The 23,644-nt window shown below is 42.1% G+C and overlaps 1 protein-coding gene across 1 annotated transcript in view; it reads right to left on the reverse strand.

The window, feature by feature from the left end:
* The window catches only part of LOC308096057 (synaptotagmin-like protein 1), a 40,657-nt gene that overhangs the window by 3,919 nt on the left and 13,094 nt on the right, over positions 1–23,644 (reverse strand). The window contains exons 8-14 of the mRNA XM_080443337.1: positions 17,087–17,203; positions 16,371–16,537; positions 9,234–9,336; positions 8,180–8,341; positions 6,562–6,640; positions 5,788–5,887; positions 1,618–1,823 (exon numbers count right to left, since the gene is read on the reverse strand). Coding sequence (XP_080299463.1) covers positions 1,618–1,823; positions 5,788–5,887; positions 6,562–6,640; positions 8,180–8,341; positions 9,234–9,336; positions 16,371–16,537; positions 17,087–17,203 — 934 coding nt within the window. The remainder of the gene's footprint in view (positions 1–1,617; positions 1,824–5,787; positions 5,888–6,561; positions 6,641–8,179; positions 8,342–9,233; positions 9,337–16,370; positions 16,538–17,086; positions 17,204–23,644) is intronic.

Below are 23,644 nucleotides of genomic sequence, written 5' to 3' on the forward strand. Positions count from 1 at the left end.
TTAACAGTGAGCATTTAACTGTGCAGTAGACACTGCTTAACACAGAGGAAGTACAGGATATTGTACAATGTACTGTATGTATGTAGACATCAGCACAACATGATGTGAAAGTTATGTTCCCACAAAATCATTTCCTGTTTGCTATTCTTGTGTACTATTAACCTAATACTAACAACTTGTGTAGTATAGGTTTTTTTTCTTCTGTACTGTAGAATGAGCATAGATGCATATTAATTGTCCATTGTGTGACCTGTAGTGTCGGTGTTAAGTGACGTGCGTGTGACGTCTTTAAAATAGCGTCCCACCACTAACAAAATCACCAATACAACACTGGTGATTATGTTATTTGTTATCATGCTTTGCATGTCATGACTTTACACGTCATGGCCTTCTGTGCCCACTAGAGGGAGTGAAACACCAGGTTTGGGCAGTGTGTGGACCAAAAAAACTCAACACTGTTCTGGTCCCCTTGAGGGAAAAGGGACATTTTCATGGCCAAGGAAGTTGTTTAGAGCTAAGGTTCCAATTAGTGAAAGATTCAGGTTGGGGTCAGGGTTAGCATTAGGCATTTAGGGGTTTGAGGATAGGTTTAGGGATATGGTTAAAAAAAATTAAACAACGGGCCCGGCCCGCTGGTGGGTGTCAAAGTATTTTGTTCCAGGGACGCCCCTAGAAGCAAAGATTTGAGTTGCAAATATTCGCTTTAAAAATACATATAATTATTTATAAAATGTCAAGATTTTTCAAAATACAAGCTCATAACGTGGCACTCGGTGCCACGCTATGAGCTTGTATATCTGCTATTTTTGAATAGCCCAAAGTATAAAATAATGGCTATGGCTAAAATCTAAAAATTACAAAGATGCGTTCCCGAATTGAATGGGATAATACATGCAGCCACACATAAGCGAGAGCATGCAGTAGTAAGACTGGGTACAATTACTATAACGATATGCTTTGTACAGATTGCTGTAATCTGATTTCAGATTACTGTTTCTAATGTTAATCACCCTGTAGCTCAGCCACTTTGGAGCTGCTTTTAGCCTTTAGACGTGTTGGCCAGCGGTCGTTATCACCTGAACAGGCATACACCTAAGCAGGGGCGCAGCCATGGGTGGGCCTGGGCCGTTTTTTTTTAAATTTTTATTTAAAAAAAATTAATTAAAAAAAAATCTGTAAAATCAGGCAAAAATAAGAATTAAATAACATAACCCTAACCCCGAAATAAAGTAACAAAAAAGCGCTGCGCGCGCGGGTCGGGGACACATGCACGCGCGCCGCGCGCGTGCATGCACGCCCACCCGCTCCTGCCTAGGCACAGCCTATACTATCGTTCCGGCTGCGCCACTGCACCTAAGCCTTCCCGTCGGGCGCTACATTATCACCTGAACAGGCATACACCTAAGCCTTCCTGTCGGACGCTACATTATCACCTGAAAAGGCTACTGAAGTGAACATTCTTGCTAGCTCCAGCCCCTCCTCCTGCGTTTCAGAAAAAACGCTAGCAAGGACGGTTAGCAGGTGGTACACAATTTTGTTTTAACATTTTCACAGAGGGCATACTACGTATACATAACATATATTCGTAGAACACAATACTGCACCCCCCCTCCTCACCTGTCCCGGGGCTGAGGCGCATCCCTCCCAGGCAGTGCGTCTTCAGGCCCTCGCGGTGCCAGACGGTCAGCTCGGCGCAGGCCTCTCTCAGGTCGCCGCTCTGGAAGCCGTCGTACACCATGGTGTGGTTGTAGGTGGGGCTGATGGAGCGCTTCACCATCCGCGTCTTCTGTCCGCTCTGGCGGCTGGCGTCCGGCAGGATGTAGCTGGAGGAGGAGGTGGGGGAAAACAGTGGGTTAAAGCCTTTTTTTAAATACTTTGTTGTATGACGCACGCGAGACTATAATCGTCTCTGTCGGGTGGAACCCTCCAAATCAGTCCACATCTGTTAATTTTCATGATTCAAATGTAAAAACGGCAAAAGTAGCAGATCTACAAGCTCTAGCGTTTCGAGCTTGTATATCTGCTACTTTTGCTGTTTTTGTGTGAAGCTGTAGTGTGATCAATTACGGCAACTGGAGATAAGAGGTTCTGCGCAACAGCAACGATATGCATAGAGGTCTATGTTCAATGGGCCCTATTTTCGCCAGTGCCTTACCCTTTATCCCTAAACTTCTTTGCCATTTTTTACTATTAAAAAAAAAAAAATCAAATAGTTAAAATAGCCGATCTACAAGCTCACAAGTGTCGATGTAGATCGGCTAGTTGAACTATTTGAAAATGTTTTTAAAAATAGTGTAAAATGGCAAAGAAGTTTAGGGAAATGGTTAAGGCACCGGCGAACATAGGGGCCCCATATCTGTTACTATTCTATTGATACACCCTCATGGATGTATATATATATATCTGCTACTATATCTGCTGCTATTTTAACTGCCTCGTGCAATTTCTCCTTACCATACACCCTATGTATGTACGTACGTAAGTACACACACATATGCATGTATGTATGTACGTACATGTATATATGTAAGTATGCATGCATGTATGTACATACACATATAGGTATGTATGCATATATGTATGTATCTTACTCTACTAATATCAGTAATATTCACCTGTTCTCCTTTTTCTTTCTATATATTCTTCTTCCCTTTCCTGAAAACTACAAATGATGGGGAACCTTTATTGAAAAACTAATTTCACCCTCTTATTCACACCTGTAAACCTGTGATGTTAGAAGTCGATGGCGTCATAAACAGCTCTTCGAGCTCGTAGAACGTGTTGTGAGTTTATTGATCCGCTTTTGGCACTCGACACCATTGCACAACAACGTATACATCAAGCCCTAATAATACTGCACTCAAGTTATGACAGCCATTAGTATTTTTTTATCTTATCCATCCATCTTCTCTTTCTTTCTTTCAGGCAGTGCTCTGCACTATGTCAAACATTAACCCATTAAGACCGGGAAAGCATCTGTGTGTCATTTTAAGATTTCTTTGGGCTATTCAAAAATAGCAGATCTACAAGCTACAAGCTACAAGCGCGGCACCGAGTGCCGTGCTATGAGCTTGAGCATATATATATGTTTTAAAGCGAACATTTTTTACTTCGATCTGTGCTTCTGGGGGGGTCCCTGGAACAACATATTTTGAGATGGGGGTCCGTGGCCAAATACATATCATTTTGGGTGGTCCTTGACATGAAAAAAGTTTGAGAACCACTGATATTATAGCAACATATTTAAATTGTTTTACTGTTAGGATTTAGAAGACATTTGTAGAATCCCCAGAGATCCCCATAAGATTTGCAACAAAAACAAATCATGATTTTTCTAAAATAGCAGATCTACAAGCTTGTAGATCTGCTATTTTTCAATAGCCCCAAGAAATAAAAAAAATGACACAGATCGCTTTCCCCGGTCTTAATGGGTTAAGAAGCGGAATGGGGCTTTAATCAAAACGATTCAACCATGAGTTCACATTATCAGAATTTAATTATTCCCGTTATCGAACATGTTACATTATTTTTTCCCGACTGAAACTCTCAGAATTCTTTGAACTAAACCCAGTTCCTGTAATATAAAAGGCTGTCAGTTACGGGACCTTGAAGAGACGGGAACCTCAAAAAGAAATAACTGCCTCTTCCAGGACAGAATGGAGCTTCCTTTTTTCCCGCAAGCGGAGATAGGGTTAGGTTTTTGAGAGAAGAGGAGTCATGACACCAGAGTGTTTTCCTCACAAACAGGAAGACGTTTGAAAATGTCAACAGACTGTGTGTGTGGGTGGAGGAGGAAGATCTGTAATTAACCCATTCAATCTGGGAACGCATCTGTGTCATTGTTTGATTTCTTTGGGCTATTAAAAAATAGCAGATCTGCAAGCTCATAGCACGGCACCGAGTGCCACGCTACGAGCTTGAAGATCTGCTATTTATTTTTGAAAAATCGTGACATTTTTTTGTAAATCTTTGAATATATATTTTTAAAGCAAACATTTGTAACTCAAATCTTTGCTTCTGGGGGTCCCCGGAACAAAACATTTTGAGACGGGGGTCCGCGTTCAAATACATATCTAGAAAACAAAAATCTAAATCCTAACAGTATGTTTCTATATCAGTGGTGATCAGGCACATATCGTCATTGGGGCCAACGAGGCCATGGCCCGGTCTGTAAACCCAGCTTGTCCCTGTGTAGGGGCAAGATCCAGGGGAAAAAAACTAAAAATCAACATTAGCAGCCTCTCACCCTATTCTGTTGTAGCCGACCACAGAAAGTTGCCTTTGTTTTCAACTGGGGCTCATTTGCATTCGGCCGAATTGTTAATGAGTGGCCATTAAAAAACAGTTTAGCCGTCAAACCGGTTCTGGCCCGGTTCTGGCCCGGTCAACGTTAGACTCCACCAAACGCCACTGGTGGTGATCCAACTTTTCCATGTCAAGGACCCCCAAAATGATATGTATTTGGCCGCGGACCCCCATCTCAAAATATTTTGTTCCAGGGACCCGTCAGAAGCACAGATCGGAGTTAAAAATGTTATATATATATATGTATATTTATTCAAAGATTTGCACAAAATGTCCACTATTAAAAAATATATACTGTAGCAGATCTAGATCTGCTATTTTTTAATGGAAAATAAATCTTAAAATGACACAGATGTATTCCCGGTCTTAATGGCTTAAAGGAAGCTTAAGCTTTTGCCACATGGTCTCATTTACAGTATGGGTCCCTCTGTGAAAAGTATGACACGTTTGTGAGCATTTTTACACATGCTATTTTCGGCGTGGCTTAAAATCGGAGCCACGGCCGGTCCCATGTGGATCCCGAGGATCTACATGATTCGATTTGTATCGACGCGAGAACGATGGCTTCTATTTCAGCGTGATAACTTTCCAGGAAGAGAAAGGCTGTTACTTTCCAATAGCTTGGAATCCCCCCCACCGATGACGTCATTGGTAGGCAAGGTTTCTGAACCAATGAGACGCAAGAGTGAGTCGACGGAAACGGGGGGCCATTATAATGAGAATTAGTGAGGACCAATTATGTGAAGACTTAAGTTAGTTGACCGGGGGGTCCCCCAGGGGTCTGTACTTTGTGCCCCTTTTTTCCCCATTTACACCAAATCTCTAGACAAGCTCACAACACATCGTCATTTTCCAATTGCCCAGAATAGGGACACTATAGGGTTCATGTGGGTTTAAACTAAGGATGGTACCAGTGTGAGGAGCTGCTTTAGATTCTAGCTGAAGAGGGTGGCCTGGTGAGAGCAGGATTATCTCTGATCGAAGAAGTGTGGCTGAATTAAGCCCACAGCACCTCCATCAAGGTCAGACCAGTGAACCCTCTTGCGCCCCCTACTGCTGATACATCTTTGTGATATGACCCACTCAGTTTCATGGCTCAGCACAGGCTCACATTTGAATCTCCAACTCCCAATAATCTGCTATTTTCAGTGAAGAGATTTGGGGTCAATGAAGTGCCTGTATGTTGTCTCTGTCGGGTGGAAACCTCATTACGTCCAAAAGTGGTACTTTTCAGGATTCAGATTCAATAATAGCAAAAGCAGCAGATCTACAAGCTCAAAACATGTCGCGATCAAGTAGGGCGTCAAATTTACGGAAAAAAAACACAAGAGGTTTCTGCCCGACAGCATCAATATACAGATTGTACAAATAGAACCAAATGGATGGGTCAATTTCGTAGAAATGTGTACACCCGGGCCTCTGAGTCAAATGACCACTGTGCAGAACAGAACACTGTGCAAACCTCCACACTCGCTCACCCACCTTCTGATAAATGAATCCACCGGTCCTCCTTTGGCGGACAGGAGGCCCTGCGCCTCCCTCAGCCAGATGTGGAGCTCTCCTGTCTGAGGAACACCACCTCCTTCATGTACAACACACACACACACACACACACACACACAGGACAAACTTTGATGGCAGTTTTAGAGATACAATTTTTGAATCATTCTTTAGACATTTTTAACGCTAACCTTAAAGCCAGAGTTATACTTAGTAACGCAGTGGTGTCAGGCATAATAACCCCTAAATCTAACCTATAAATCGTTGCCGTCTGGCAGAAACCTCATATCTCCATATTTAAACTTTTTGTGTTTTTTGGTAAATTAACGCCCTTACTTGATCATACTACAGCGTCACACAAAAGCGTCAAAAGTAGCAGATCTGCAAGCTCGAAACTTTTCGAGCTTGTAGATCTGCTACTTTTGATGCTTTTAAATTTGTACATATTATACAGTTTTGGACATATGAGGTTTCACACTCGACAGAGACGAAATGCCTAATCCCAACCGGAATCCTTTTCACAATTGTAAACCTAACTCTAATTAACAGCCCCCACTGCTCCTGATAGTTTGGCTGGATAAATGCAGAGGGATGCATTTCATATACCCAGCTCAAATCGTGACAATGATTTGACGTCATATCGCCCCAACACCTTAAAAGGCAGTGTGTTATATAGGCTCAAGCAGCTCTATGCAGTTAACACGTCTGTATGACGCACGTGCAGTAGTTATGGTGGTGCACTGCATTCACACTCACCCTCCGAGCCCGCTGGGGTGAACTTGATAGAGAGGAAGACGGTCCCACGACTGCTAATGGAGTCTGGGTTCAACTGAACCTGATGGGAAGAAGGAGGTGGGGGGTGGGGACAAGAGAGAGAGAGAGAGACAGAGAGAGACAGAGAGAGAGGGAGAGGTTACTGCGGTGGCATGAGTAAGCAAGACAGCACCGACTCCACAGGGAGAGAGAGAGAGAAAAAGACAAGAAAGGAAAGCAAAGGAAAAGTAGAGAACACATGGAGCAGGAGGAGGAGACTAAGGTTACATAAAAGCTTAGTTGTAATTCACACAGCGTGCCTCTCCGTCTCTCCCAGACAGACAGACAGGACAGACAGAGCTCAGACAGACAGAGCTCACCTCCTAGTACAGCTCGTCTTCCACATGACGTCTGTGTAAACCCAGACAACCCGCTACCAATACCTGGACGTCCTGTTGAGTGAGCTAGAGAACATCTGAAACCTACAGGCGTGCGTGCATCATGTCTGTACACAAATGTATACTCAACAACCACTTTATTAGGTTTGATTGATTGATTGATTGATTGATTGAATACTTTATTTAGAAGTTTGCAGAGAAAAAAGCCCATAGAAGTACAGTTCAAAATACAAGGTCAACTAAATAGGATAGAAAAGCCCAAATGAAAAACCTACTGGCTTGTTTCAATTGGGGTCCTCACGTACTCAATTCATGGAGGTACACCCCAAGACAAAAAAAGAAAAGAAAGACACGCCATCTCCGGTTTACTTTCCATATCTGTGTGACGTAGGTGGCCACTATACTAGTGAAGCACGGGCCCAAGATATCATTATCTGAAGATTTGCAGCTCCATCCTCCACTCCTTGTTTAACTTATAACTGAAAAAGGCTGTATCTCGCTTCCCAAGCACTTTTTTTTTACTTTGAAAAAAACAAAAAACAAAATCGTACAGGCCAGAAATAGCCAGAAATAATTCTGGCACTCAGTGAGTTAAGACACGGAAAAAAAGAAAAGAAAAGGCATTCTGGTACCTTCTCTCTCCTGTTTTGACTCTCTCTCTCTCTGTCATCCTATGCCGACTCTCTCCTCCTGGGCTGGAATCTGCTTATTTGATCAATAATGCACAGCTGCCTCTAATGATTTCCCAGCTGCATGTCAACTTTATTAATTTTTTTGTCCCTTATGTCGTACTAGTAGGCCACTCACTGTATCGTTTAATGTTCTCTCATGTAAGCCTACACAATTATAAAGGACAGGAAAAATAGTAGTGGTAAAAGTACAATATTTGGATCCGAGATGTAGTGGAGTAGAAGTAAAAGTATTGGAAATTGGAAATGCTCCAGTAAAGAACAAATACCTCAAAATGATGTACAGTACTTAAGTAAATGTACTTAGTTACTTACATTACATAACAGTCATTTAGCAGACGCTTTTTATCCAAAGCGACTTACAATAAGTGCATTCAACATACAGTAGGTAGGGAACGAAACTACTAATCACCAGAAGTCTTAAGTGCATTCTCTTCTAAAACAAGTAACTAAGAGCATACCTAGCGCTAAGGTGAAAAGTGCAATAATATCAGCTACCTACTTTCTACCTACTTTACACCCTATAGCACCTACCCGTGGTTGCAGGTCGTGCCAGAGGGGCTGCGTGGAGGTCCAGTCCCAGGAGGCCAGGGTCAGCTCCACCTCGCCCAGGAAGACGTTCCTGCCCAGGGCCTCCGCGTGCCACACCGACACGTTCAGCGTGCGACTCTTCATCTCTGCCTCGCTCATGCTATACTGTAATGTAAACACATCACAATGTGTCAATGTAGGAACGGATCATGTTACGTATATAAAAAGGTGATTCACAGCGTGATGGCTTAAATGCAGATATACCTAATTTCACTGTATGCAAATATACAGTGACAAATACCACACAAAGGAGTGTGGACTATATTATCCCATTAAGACCTGAAGAAGCATCTGTGTCATTTTTAGATTTGAGCTAAAAAAGCATTATTTTACACTTTGGCTATTCAAAAATAGCAGATCTACAAGCTCGTAGCGCGGCACCGAGTGCCGCGCTACGAGCTTGTAGATCTGCTATTTTTGAAAAATCGTGAAAATGTGTGCAAATCTTTGAATATATATATTTTTAAAGCTAACATTTTTAACTCAAATCTTTGCTTCTGTGGGGGTCCCTGGAACAAAATATTTTGAGATGGGGGTCCGCGGCCAAATACATAAAATTTTGGGGGTCCTTGACATGAAAAAGATTGAGCACCACTGATATAGAATCATAGGTTTTTCAGAATACTGTTGGGATTTAGGAGACATGTAGAATCGGCTTCAGGTCTTAATGGGTTAACTCATTGAGTGCCATTAACGTATTTCACGTGTTTTTACCGCTATGGCGCAACGTGCCAACGACGTGTTTGACGTGTTTTTGAAAAAATAGTAAAAAAATATATATATGTTTTAAAACATGTTCAGAACCCAAGATATCATCATCTGAAGATTTGCAGCTCCATCCACTCCTTGTTTAACTTAGAACTGAAAAAGGCTGTATCTCGCTTCCTAAGCACTTTTCTTTTACTTTGAAAAAAACTCGCACTGGGACAACATCATTCTGAAATAATTCTGGCAATTCTGGCACTCAATGAGTTAATATACACTGTAATAGCCTTACCCTGAGTGTCTGGTCGTAGACTGGGTTTAATGTCTTCTTCCGGACGGACGTTTTCTTTTTACTGTGAGACGACTTGTCTGGCAACAGATAGGTTTTGACATATCTGTAACACACACATACATTTGATGTATATTGTCAGCATGAGCTCATAGCCACACTTCTGCAAGTATTTACAGTAAAGCCTTGCAACACAAACACACTTACAGCATGCAAGTATTCACAGTAAATGGTTGTTACACACACGGACGTATACACAGATGCATTTAAAGGCCCCTACACACTAAGGACCAGATCAGATGACATCTCACGTGCATTGAAACCCTAGCATCCCTATTCTGGGGGTGAAATATATAAAGCAAAAATAGACGATCTACAAAGTCGTGAGCTTGTAGATCGGCTATTTTCGCTGAAGATATTTGGTGTAGAGGGGGGAAAAGTAGGGGGTCTAGTATAGACCCCTGGGGGACTCCGGTTAACGAAGTAAAGGGGTTAAAGGGGTTAAACGTTGCTCCAAACACACACACCGCACACGGACTACAGCTGAGGGCCAGCTGATGGCGCTGTTCTGCGCCTGCGTGAGAGCAAATAAATCTCCATACCATACTGGGAAAAAAATGCTTTTTCTCACCACAATTAGGACATATGCAGCTTTTTCTATATGTACTGCAGGAAACCCCACCAAAATAGGCGATTGACTCCTTTTCCCACTGCCAGAAGGCGTGTAAATTTGTCTTGTTTTTGTTTCAAGTGTGTCACGTTCAACACAGATAATAACAAAACTCTCAATAAAAGGATGTCAGTCATCTTATCTATCATGAGGTTCTTTCACTAGAAATTAGTGTTTCTTAGAAAAAGTCATTGTTGTGGCTGCAAGCTCTCTCTCTCTCCCTCTCTCTCTCTCTCCCTCCCACTCACTCTTGTTTCTACCCCTCTCTCACACTCACTCACTCTGTCTCTCTCTCCTATGCCAATACGCAATTATAACTCTCCAAAACTGTTTTGGGATTGCTTGCGTTTTTTTTTAAGTTATAATGGAGGATTCTGATTACCAAAAAGCAGTGGTGGAAAGTAACTAAGTACATGTAAGTACTGTACTTAAGTACAATTTTGAGGTATTTGTACTTTTTGTAGATCTGGTATTTTCAAAAGATTTTTATACATTTGAAAACTTGTGAAATGGGACATTCTGCATAATGACTGAGTACTTTCTACTTTTGGTACATTTTGATACCAATACTTTTGTACTTTTACTCAAGTAAATTCTGAATTCCGGACTATTACTTCTAACAGAGTATTTCTACAATGCAGTATTGATACTTTTACTTAAGTAAAACATTTGAGTAATTTTTCCACCACTGCCAAAAGTTTGAATTAGGGCACGTCACACCGCACTTTTATCTTACCTATGGGGCGGAATCTACCAATGCTTTGTCAATGCAAATGTGTGGATTCGAGTGAAAGTTGCACAAGACCATGAATCCACACATTTGTATTGACAAAGCATTGGCAGATTCCGCCCCATAGGTATAAATAAAAGTGCGGTGTGACCTTACTTTGAATGAATTATTTTTTACTTTGGACTGAAAAGATAATGGTAGGTTGGTAATCTGTACTCGCACACTGTGTGCGTAATTTATTTTTCCAGTTCGCACATTTTGGGGGCAAATGTGAGTGAAATACTGGCACTGCAGAGCTGGGATTCCAAAACGTGTTCATCTTGAGACCCAAAAGAGAAAAGTATCAATTATGCCCCCCCTCTATTTATTTATATTTTTTACAAATCAAACTGCAGACAATCCACAGAATAATTATGTTCAACAGTAATAAGCGGGTGGCTCTTGAAAGAGCCGTTTTGGGTCATTGAATCACACTCCCAGAGTTTAACACTGGTAAATTAACGCTGGAGGGGTCCCTGCATGTGTTCATTTGATGTCTGTTGTACTGTACGTGCCTGCAGACAAAACAAACCTTGTAAAAGGGTATTTGAGTCAACAAACTGCGTTCTTTCTCCCGACGTGACATCAGTCGTCCCCAGGCATACATGTACAGTCATGAAATAGAACATAGCTGCTCAATCTTTCTTATTTTCACACATAAAACTGCTAGATTAAAACGTTAGAATTCGGTACTGTTTTATTCCATAGTATGTGTACAGTGATTGACAAGCATGCATGAGGTCGATTCGTTGAACACACTGGGTGTCGTCTAGCCCAGGGCTTCTCAAAGTGGGTGCCGCGGCACCCTAGGGTGCCTTGACGCAAGTATATATAATATTTGGAATTTATCAATGTCACTTCCTAAGTGGTTAGCCTACAGTACACCAAGTCTCTTCACCAAAAATAGCAGATCTACAAGCTCACAACGCGTCACAACGAGCTTGTAGATCGGCTATTTTTGGTGAATATTCCCCCCAGGAATAGGAATGCTGGGATTTAAGTGGTTAAACGCCAACTATAAAAGTGTTAAAACATAAAACATAAAAATGCTCTGTCTGTCCTAAATAATGTAAACAAATATTCTCTCCAATTTTCCTCGTGATATACTGTATTTTGGGGGGAAAGATTTACATATTTACGTCCCGTTAATATGACAAAGGTGCTATAAAGTAACAAAGTAATTCAAGGGCGCCGTGGATGAAAAAGGTTATTTACCGGGGCGAGCTGAGCCAAAAATGTTTGGCTCAGCTCTGGTCTAGCCTGGCATGGCCAGACTAATATCACTGTGTAGATATTACTCTGGATATTAGATATAATTAGATATTATTGTGTGGATCCTGTATTTCCGAGGGGGAAAATTAAAAAAAATCCTCTGGCGATAAACCTGCCCCATATTTGCACACTGGGCTCTGATTGGTCCCTCACGACTTCGGAGGGAGAGAAATAAAATCTCTATTGAGAGGGGCCAGACCTAATCTGCAGAGGGCTTTTTTTTTTTTGCAATGGCAGACTCGTCTGGAACCAGGCTAGGTGTTGTCCTGTCACACAGGGACGTGCTGGGCCCCTAATTCAGGCTAGAGAGGCCCGGATTTTTTGCAGTTTAACATGTAACCTGTGTAGCATGCAGTTTAACATGTAACCTGTGTAGCATGCAGTTTAACCTGTAACCTGTGTAGTAGTGATGAGCGGGTCGACCCGTAACCCGCGGGACCCGCGGGTCAACCCGCGGCGCGGGTGGGTCGAGTCAGGATTTCAGAGGAAATTATGCGGGCTACGGGTGAGCGGGTCAGCCGCTCTCACACGCAAAAAAAAAAAAAAAACCCTATTTTGAACAACATGCTTGTTTATTCAGCCCATGACAATGTTGTGCTACTGTAGACATTTAAAGGGACTTTGGGTACTTAAAAGAGCGCTATATAATATATATTCATATTCCCACCGCGGGTCGCGGGGCGGGTTGAGCCATAGATTTATATGGGGTCGCGGGTCGCGGGTTGAGGCGGGTTGGGTTCCGTCGCGGGTTGGGGCGGGGCGGGTCATGAAAAAACCTGACCCGCACATCACTACTGTGTAGCATACAGTTTAACGTGACCTGTGTAGCATGCAGTTTAACATGTAACCTGTGTAGCATACAGTTTAACGTGACCTGTGTAGCATGCAGTTTAACATGTAACCTGTGTAGCATACAGTTTAACGTGACCTGTGTAGCATGCAGTTTAACATGTAACCTGTGTAGCATGCAGTTTAACCTGTAACCTGTGTAGCATACAGTTTAACGTGACCTGTGTAGCATGCAGTTTAACATGTAACCTGTGTAGCATACAGTTTAACCTGTAACCTGTGTAGCATGCAGTTTAACATGTAACCTGTGTAGCATGCAGTTTAACCTGTAACCTGTGTAGCATACAGTTTAACCTGTAACCTGTGTAGCATACAGTTTAACGTGATCTGTGTAGCATGCAGTTTAACATGTAACCTGTGTAGCATGCAGTTTAACATGTAACCTGTGTAGCATGCAGTTTAACATGTAACCTGTGTAGCATACAGTTTAACCTGTAACCTGTGTAGCATGCAGTTTAACCTGTGCACACACAGGATCCAACCAGAGCTTGAGCACCTGCCCGTTTGCTTTCACAGGAGCAATTGTCCTTCTCTTATTTAAATATCGGTCTTGCTGAACCACAGTTGCTCTCCACCCTGCTCTCATTCAATACAATGTAGGTTAGGTCGCTTTGTTTGAAAACGCTGAAAACGTTTTAGTTGAGCATGGCAGTCTCCAAGTATAAAAGGCACGAAAATAGCAAATAAAGTCGTCAGCACTCGCTATGCAACACTTTTAAAAACACGCAGCAGAAGAAGGAAATGTAAACGTTTCTCAGACATATGTGGGTGTTAAGTGTGGTTTACATTTAGACTATGCAAGTAACACTCAAAAGTGTGAACTTGCTACAGTAGGTTCTGTTGACGGGCTTTTTATTGGGGCTTATCTATGAATCATTATCGTTCATATTTGTAATTATATGAAGTATGTACACTTTTGCTAGACTGGTTTAACTTATGTTGCCTAAATTGCTACTGTCCTTCACACCAACACGGTCTCACAGGGTTGGGGGTATACTGCCCTGCCAAGCCAAAGTGCAGTAACTACGTTTTTGGACACATCGACTTATTTGTGTAACCCAAAGGTCAAATTAGCCTTTGTGATTTTGGGGGATAAACAATTACCTCAAGAACAGATGTACAATTAGCGTAATATCACTTATATGCCGATATCTCATTTGGCTGACCAGTTGAATCACTTTTAAACCCATTTTTCAGTGATTTTTTGTTTCGTAGTTACTGCACTTTGCCTTGGCAGGGCAGTATAGTTGGGTAGGTTTGTGCGCCTGGATGACGTATTTCCGCTTTTATGTAGATGGGTCTTCAACGTTTTTCAGGTCAAGGACCCCCTAGCTGATAGAGAGATGAAGAAGGACCCCGGCCCATACTGTGTATTCTTATTTTTTAGAATGCTTTCCATTCTGTCATACAGAAACGTGAATGGCGTGTGCATTGTGGCCTTGCATAGAACTTTAAAATTCTGTTCAGCTCACAACCCAGACATCGTCATTGACATGGTCAGCCAGCTCTGTGCAGTTTTGGAGAAGTAAAAACTCCTGACTAGACACATAGTACTTCAACATGCGTGAGAACACTGTTCCGTGTGAACCTCAAAATGGTGAAGTAGAGCAGGGTGTTCTTCACAGCGTCCTCACAGCTTTCATGACATCTGACAATGTCTTTGGCAACGTTACGAGTGACTCCATACATGGGCAACTGGCGGCCCGGGGGCCACATGCGGCCCTCACCTTCACTTCTGATTTCAGCTGTTACAATTCATGACCCGCATTAATTACTTTAGTCTATTAGTAGCTTAATGACTAGTATTACAATTCTAATTATCTTTTTTATGCCCAATGTATTTGTATTTAAGTTCATAAAGTTAACATAAGTATAACTACATGCATTTGAAATTAAATACAAGTTTTACTTTTCAGGATTCCAATTCAAAAATAGCACAAAAAAATCTGAATTCCAATACAAAAATAGCAGATCTACAAGCTCAAAACGTGTCGCACTGCGACACGTTTTGAGCTTGCAGATCTGCTATTTTTGCTACTTTTGTGTGACATAGAAGGCCCGACAGTATATGCAATGTGGCCGTCTGGAGTGAGTGTGGAAATATAGTGGCCCTCTCCATGATCAAAGTTGTTAACCTGTAACCTGTGTAGCATGCAGTTTATTATGTAACCTGTGTAGCAGGCAGTTTAACATGTAACCTGTGTAGCATGCAGTTTAACATGTAACCTGTGTAGCATGCAGTTTAACATGTAACCTGTGTTGCATGCAGTTTAACATGTAACCTGTGTAGCATGCAGTTTAACATGTAACCTGTGTAGCATGCAGTTTAACATGTAACCTGTGTTGCATGCAGTTTAACATGTAACCTGTGTAGCATGCAGTTTAACATGTAACCTGTGTAGCAGGCAGTTTAACATGTAACCAGTGTAGCATACAGTTTAACATAACCTGTGTAGCAGGCAGTTTAACGTGTAACCTGTGTAGCATGCAGTTTAACATGTACTGTAACCTGCGTAGCATACAGTTTAACATGTAACCTGTGTAGCATGCAGTTTAACATGTAACCTGTGTAGCATGCAGTTAACATGTAACCTGTGTAGCATGCAGTTAAACATGTAACCTGTGTAGCATGCAGTTTAACCTGTAATCTGTGTACAGGGACGTGCTGGGCCCCTAATTCAGCCTGGGAATCTCAGATAGAGAGGCCCGGATTTTTTTTAAACGGCCGGACGGTTCTTAATTTCGGCCGTTTTTTTTTTAACGGCTAGCCTGGTCGGCCTGGAATGGAGAGGCCTTTCTGGAATTGTCCCAAATTTCCCAGTGGCCAGCACGTCCCTGCTGTCACAACACCCAGCGACCAAAGTGAAGCAGCGATTCAAGCGCCTATTTCAAGCGCGCAATATTTTATTTCGGTGGGAACACAGAGCTTAACTACAGCCAGTCTACAGCACTAGCTCACAACGCTTCCACACGCTGTGAGCTTGTAGATCTGCCATTTTCGGTGCACGACACCCGAGTATGAATCAGACATATTAACCCTATCCCTTAAATCTGACCCTTAAGGCATTTGTAGAATCGGCCTTAGGTCTTAACACATTCCCTGCCAATCATCATCTACGTTAATAGATTTTTTTTTCTTCTCACAGAACCAGGAGATAACGCGATCTGAAGATTTACTGCTCCATTCACTTCCTGGTTAATTTATTTGGGAAATAACCTGTATCTCGGCTCCTGTGGTTTACTATGCATTTTTGGCGAAACATGCTATTTTTAACAGCGTCTAACAAACGAACGGGACGTCGCAATGACATTCCTCCATGATTAGCAACCATCAGGGGATAGATCATACTGATGCTAAATATTACGTGACTAAAAAGAAACGTACAGAAGCTAAAGAAAACTGATACATAGCACCTGGCAGTGAATGAATGTGTTAATGGGATAAACATAAAACAACAGCCATTTCTCTTCCGAGGAAGACCAGGAAAATGGTCCTCATCTTCTTTGTCAAATTCTACTATACTTGTGGGGACATCTAAGCCCAGTCACAAGCACAGCGATACAAAGCGCAGTGACTCACGGGTCGGAGCGGTTCTTGTGTGCGGGCGCCAGGTCCTCGCAGCGACACACGCGGATCCGTAGCTCCTCCTTGTGCGCGTCGTGGACCAATGAGAACTGGATGCGACCTCTCACTTCCACCGTGCCAAACTCCCCGGAGCTGAACAGACTCATCATGCTGCCGCTGAGCTGTGTGCGCACACCACACACACACACACACACGCACACAGAGTGCCCAAGGGGCAAATAGAGCCTGAGTCATTGTCCTTTGCAGAGTCATCGTACATCAATGGTACGTGCGTGTGTGTACTTGTATTACTATACTTGTGAGGACCAAACGTCCCCACAAATATAGCAGAATATGAGGAATAGACATTGTTTTTTTTTATGGTTGAATTATTTTTTTTAGAGATACCTTTACGTTTCTAAGTTAGGTCTAGGGATTAGAGATAGAGATATTCCTGATTTATACTAAGTTGCACGCTGGTGTCGTGCACAGAAAATAGCTGATCTAAAAGCTCACAAACACACATAGACTGACTATATTTCAGTTTTAGATTTGAGGTTAGAAATGGGACTTTAATGGCATTCATAAAATCACCATCAATGTCCTCACAAGTATAGTCAAATAAATAAAGGTGTGTGTGTGTGTGTGTGTGTGTGTGTGTGTGTGTGTGTGTGTGTGTGTGTGTGTGTGTGTGTGTGTGTGTGTGTGTGTGTGTGTGTGTGTGTGTGTACCATATAACTGGAGTGTAGGCTACCGACAGAGCTGGTTGTTTTCAGGGGAGATGGATCCAGATGTGTCTCACCACTGGAGACAGAGTCAGTGTCTGCATCATGACCGTCAGAGTCTTCCTACACACACACACACACACACACACACACACACACACACACGCACACACACACACACACACAGTTCTCATATACATTGACAATAAATCCATCGTGTGGCTACTATGGTTACCTCGATACACGTGTTAGTGTAGATTGTGTGCAGTGGTGGAAAGTAACTAAGTACATTTACTGTACTGTACTTGAGAATACTTTTTTGAGGTACTTTTTACTTTACTTGAGTGTGTCCATTTTTTCAAAACATTATACTTCTACCACTGCTCACATGATCAGTCAGAGATGTAAACAGCACAAGGTACAGTAAGACATTAAGGCTATAAGGATGACACACAAAAAAAGTCCTGGGGACTTGTTTCCATTGTGGTCCTATGTATTGAATTCATCAACATGCCTTTGCTTTTATACCACCACTGGTTGTACGTGTTAATCTAGACAGTGGTGGAAAAAGTACTCAAATGTTTTACTTAAGTAAAAGTATCAATACTGCAATGTAGAAGTACTCTTTTACAAGTAAAAGTCCGGAATAAAAAATGTACTTGAGTAAAAGTACAAAAGTATTGGTATGAAAATGTACTTAAAGTACCAAAAGTAAAAGTATTAAAATGTTTGAAAATAGCAGATCTACAAGCTCACAACGCGTCGCATCGTGTGAGCTTGTAGATCGGCTATTTTCAAATAGCCTCGGTATAAAATAGGGCTAAAGTGGTTAATGTATGTTTTATAATGTAATACTTTATACCTGCAAAGTAACTAGTAACAAAAGTTTTCAAATAAGTGTAGTGGAGTAAAAGTACAATATTTGCCTCTGAGATGTAGTGGAGTAGAAGTAAAAGTATAGACAATTGGAAATACTCCAGTAAAGTAAAAGTACCTTCAATTTGTACTTAAGTACAGTACTTGAGTAAATGTACTTAGTTACTTTACACCACTGAATCTAGAACGTGTAAGGGGCACGGTGGCGCAGTCGGTAGCGCTGTCGCCTCACAGCTAGAAGGTCCTGGGTTCGATTCCCGCCGGGGACGCTGTGGGCACTGGGGGCGTGTCTTCTCCTCCGCCGATTAAAGCCAGAAAAAATCCCAAGACTGAAAAGGATTTTTAGATGGGGGGGGGGGGGTGCCTGAAAATCATTGTCAGACGGGGGGGGGACGTTGTGAAAGGGGAAACCCCCGAACCTTGCATCGGTTTATAGTGATGGGCCGATACCACATTTCTTCAATTCGATACCGATATTTTTGGGGGCTATTTTCCGATACCGATACCGGAACCGGAAACAGAATCAAACCGGAAACGGGACCGGAAATTGCCATACCGGAACCGGAAATTGCGATAAACCGGAAACGGAAGTACCGGAACCGGAAATTGAGATAAACCGGAAGTACATGAAAAAGTATCGTTTTTTTTTTTTAAGTATCGATACCAAACGATATTCAGACAATCGATCGATATATCGATACAAGTATCGATATGCCCATCACTATAATTTACCCCTGTCCTAGAATAAGACAGGGACAGGGCTGCCAACTTTCAGAAATTTCTAAGAACTGTCGGGCGGCGAATTTTTTTTTAATAAATAATAAAGGCTGGTATTATAATATGTTACTCTCTACCTCCCCCTACAGACTGGTATTATACTATGTTACTCTCTACCTCCCCCTACAGGCTGGTATTATAATATGTTACTCTCTACCTCCCCCTACAGGCTGGTATTATAATATGTTACTCTCTACCTCCCCCTACAGGCTGGTATTATAATATGTTACTCTCTACCTCCCTCTACAGGCTGGTATTATAATATGTTACTCTCTACCTCCCCCTACAGACTGGTATTATACTATGTTACTCTCTACCTCCCCCTACAGGCTGGTATTATAATATGTTACTCTCTATCTCCCCCTACAGGCTGGTATTATAATATGTTACTCTCTACCTCCCTCTACAGGCTGGTATTATAATATGTTACTCTCTACCTCCCCCTACAGACTGGTATTATACTATGTTACTCTCTACCTCCCCCTACAGGCTGGTATTATAATATGTTACTCTCTACCTCCCCCTACAGGCTGGTATTATAATATGTTACTCTCTACCTCCCCCTACAGGCTGGTATTATAATATGTTACTCTCTACCTCCCTCTACAGGCTGGTATTATAATATGTTACTCTCTACCTCCCCCTACAGACTGGTATTATACTATGTTACTCTCTACCTCCCCCTACAGGCTGGTATTATAATATGTTACTCTCTATCTCCCCCTACAGGCTGGTATTATAATATGTTACTCTCTACCTCCCTCTACAGGCTGGTATTATAATATGTTACTCTCTACCTCCCCCTACAGACTGGTATTATACTATGTTACTCTCTACCTCCCCCTACAGGCTGGTATTATAATATGTTACTCTCTACCTCCCCCTACAGGCTGGTATTATAATATGTTACTCTCTACCTCCCCCTACAGGCTGGTATTATAATATGTTACTCTCTACCTCCCCCTACAGGCTGGTATTATAATATGTTACTCTCTACCTCCCCCTACAGGCTGGTATTATAATATGTTACTCTCTACCTCCCCCTACAGGCTGGTATTATAATATGTTACTCTCTACCTCCCTCTACAGGCTGGTATTATAATATGTTACTCTCTACCTCCCCCTACAGACTGGTATTATACTATGTTACTCTCTACCTCCCCCTACAGGCTGGTATTATAATATGTTACTCTCTATCTCCCCCTACAGGCTGGTATTATAATATGTTACTCTCTACCTCCCTCTACAGGCTGGTATTATAATATGTTACTCTCTACCTCCCCCTACAGACTGGTATTATACTATGTTACTCTCTACCTCCCCCTACAGGCTGGTATTATAATATGTTACTCTCTATCTCCCCCTACAGGCTGGTATTATAATATGTTACTCTCTACCTCCCTCTACAGGCTGGTATTATAATATGTTACTCTCTACCTCCCCCTACAGACTGGTATTATACTATGTTACTCTCTACCTCCCCCTACAGGCTGGTATTATAATATGTTACTCTCTACCTCCCCCTACAGGCTGGTATTATAATATGTTACTCTCTACCTCCCCCTACAGGCTGGTATTATAATATGTTACTCTCTACCTCCCTCTACAGGCTGGTATTATAATATGTTACTCTCTACCTCCCCCTACAGACTGGTATTATACTATGTTACTCTCTACCTCCCCCTACAGGCTGGTATTATAATATGTTACTCTCTATCTCCCCCTACAGGCTGGTATTATAATATGTTACTCTCTACCTCCCTCTACAGGCTGGTATTATAATATGTTACTCTCTACCTCCCCCTACAGACTGGTATTATACTATGTGACTCTCTACCTCCCCCTACAGGCTGGTATTATAATGTTACACTCTACCTCCCCTTACAGGCTGGTATTATAATGTTACTCTCTACCTCCCCCTACAGGCTGGTATTATAATTTTACTCTCTACCTCCCCTTACAGGCTGGTATTATAATATGTTACTCTCTACCTCCCCCTACAGGCTGGTATTATAATGTGACTCTCTACCTCCCCCTACAGGCTGGTAGGGCCTGTAATAAAGGCCAATCAAAAAGAAGGCCATCAAATAAAACGAAGATTTTTTTAAGTCCACGGAAATAATGAATTTAACTTGAAGGTTAAGGATGATTTAATTGTAATATAGTACAAGAATAGTGTAACTACTGTATCTGTAAAATATAACCCATTTATTTCATAAAATTATGTATTGGGTTATAGCCTATTTGTCTCAATATTTGTCACATTCAGCCCTGGACTTCACTAGGGGTCACGTTAATCACATTAGAATCACAGATTAGAGATTTTATGTATTTTCCCCTATTTTCTGTATTTTTCACTATTTAAAATATATAGTATTTCTTAATTTTTAATAATTATAGCTCGTAGATTGGCTTTTTTCACCATTAGAAATTGTTTTAAAATAAAAGGTAAACAGTTTTCCCAACCGACAGAGAGTCAGAGACAATATTTTGCCTATATATGGTTCTGTATTAGTGTATGAGTCAGTTTTAGCAGATTTCATTCTAATTGGCTACTGTAGATTGCCTATGAATTTCATGGGCCTGGGTAGGGCCACCTGGCCTGGCGGATATCTGCCCTGTTGCGCAGCAGCACGTCAGCAAGTGAAGGAAATTAATAAATACAAATAAACATAATGTTTTGATGGATAAATGCAAATGATTAAATCATATATATATCTTCGCTGTCAGGCCGAAACCTTGTATTTCCATATTTCAACTTTATGTTTTTTCATAAATGAATGCCTTACTTCAGCGGTTCTCAAACTGGGGTCCGGGGACCCCCAGGGGTCCTTGAGGAGTTACATGACTTTAACTATGAGAGTGTTCCATTTGTACACTCTCAGAGTTAGGATTTCTTAGTATAGATTGGGGTCCCAGAGATAGCAAAGAGGTATCACATGGGGGTCCGTGGCCTAATGCTTATTAAACTGGGGGTCCATGAAATTAAAAAGTATGGGAACCACTGCCCTACTTCATCATACAAGAGTGTCACACTATAAGAGTAAAAATAGCCGATCTACAAACTCCCAACATGCCGAGATATGATGTGTTGTGAGCTTGTAGATCAGCTATTTTCACAAATTACAATTTCTATTGTTTGTTGATTACTTTTCATGCAGTAATGCTATTTTATATTTCATTTCTTCCTTCTTTTTTTTGTATTAAAAAGGTCTTTAAAAAAATGGTCACTTTACTGTCATCTGGGGACCCCCCCCAAACAAAAAAATTACGTGGGGACCCCCCTGGGCCTTGTGGGTCCCGACACACAGGTTGAGAACCAGTGATTTGACTAACACTGCTAGTCACGGTTTGTTGTTAAAGTTTGCTGTCAATGACAGTCACATCAGAGCCTTCATTCACAACCAACGCCTCCATGATTTATGCTCGACTGACCGGTACGGCGCTACCACAGGTGGGAGTATAAACACAACAGTGCAATGCATGGTGGATAAACCTCCCCGCCTCCTGCCTTGAAAACCAATCATGATACCGTCACAAATGAAACACCGCCCAGAGTTTTGGCATTGACACCTGTATGGTTGATTTTTTTGTGAGTGACAAATAAATCCTCTCTGATTGGCAAACATAGCAATTGTTCCGCTGCTTATTTTAATGCAAGTGAACGTAAGCTAAGCATACGTTTATTGTCAATTACTGCTCCCTTCCCTGCAACAAATAATTATATCCTACCTGTTACGTGGTGTAATCCACTTTCGATTAAAAACAACAGTGTATTCCATTGTTCCTGTGATTTCATCGTTTGGACACTGCCACCATCCATACAGAGTAAAATCCATAACTTCAGCGGTAAATCCGTGCTACTTTAAGTCAGAATGAACGGAGCACAACTAACACAACTAACATTTCATGCCGTAAAAATAGCAGATCTACAAGCTCACAACACGTCCCGTTCGTGATGCGTTGTGAGCGTTGGGAATGGAGCACTTAATGCATGCCGTAAACATAGCAGATCTACAAGCTCACAACGCGTACCGTTCGTGACCTGTTGTGAGCTTGTAGGTCTGCTATTTACCGCGCACGACACCGCCACACAGCTAAGTATATTGCTGAGGGCTAAACACGGTGTCGGGTTACAGGGGTTGTGACGCAGCACCAACGCAGCACTCTGAGCAGCTGATATTTATCGCTGGTGATGGATTATTTTTTAATTCTATGGGATGGTGGATGCTTTGTAATTTGGAGATCATTTTGAATAGCAAGTAGGCTACATTTTGATGACTTCGGTCATGTCATTGACACCGCGGGCATATACACATACCCCCCCACCCACTTTTTTTTTTTTTTTGCAGATCTGCACAGATCTCATAAATGACCCCTAAAAAATCCTCACGACGGAAATCCGTCGCCACGACGGAGAACTTTAATCCATGGGTCCGCGTCATCAGCGCCCATACCCTAGGTGGGGTTGGCGAAAGGGCCTACTCTGTGTGGAGTTTGCATGTTCTCCCCGTGTCTCCTAGGGTAGTTAATACCCTCACAAAAACATGTAGTAATCCTGGTCACTATACCGCCTCCCCCATGACAGCCGGGGCGCCTGATGGAGGGGAAGGGAACTGGTTGGAATAACGTGTTCCTTCCACGCGCTACGTCCAACCAGGGAAACTCCCCCCTGTCAGGTGACAAGAAGGTCAGTTGGCTCTCATGCCTGAAGGAAGCATGAGCTCGGCCCTGGCCTCCCTACTGTGGGGTGACAGGTGTAATACTGGTGTAGGGCTGGTGTAGTGCCCAGGATCACTTAGGAAATTGGCACCGGGTGAAAAAAATGGGTTACAAAAAATCGCGGGATAAAAATTTTAAGGAGAAAAAAAGAATCTAGAACGTGTGTGTGCGTGCAAGTGCGTGTGCGTG

The sequence above is a fragment of the Gymnoscopelus braueri genome (assembly GCF_963280865.1).
Source record: "Gymnoscopelus braueri genome assembly, chromosome: 11".
NCBI lineage: Eukaryota > Metazoa > Chordata > Actinopteri > Myctophiformes > Myctophidae > Gymnoscopelus > Gymnoscopelus braueri.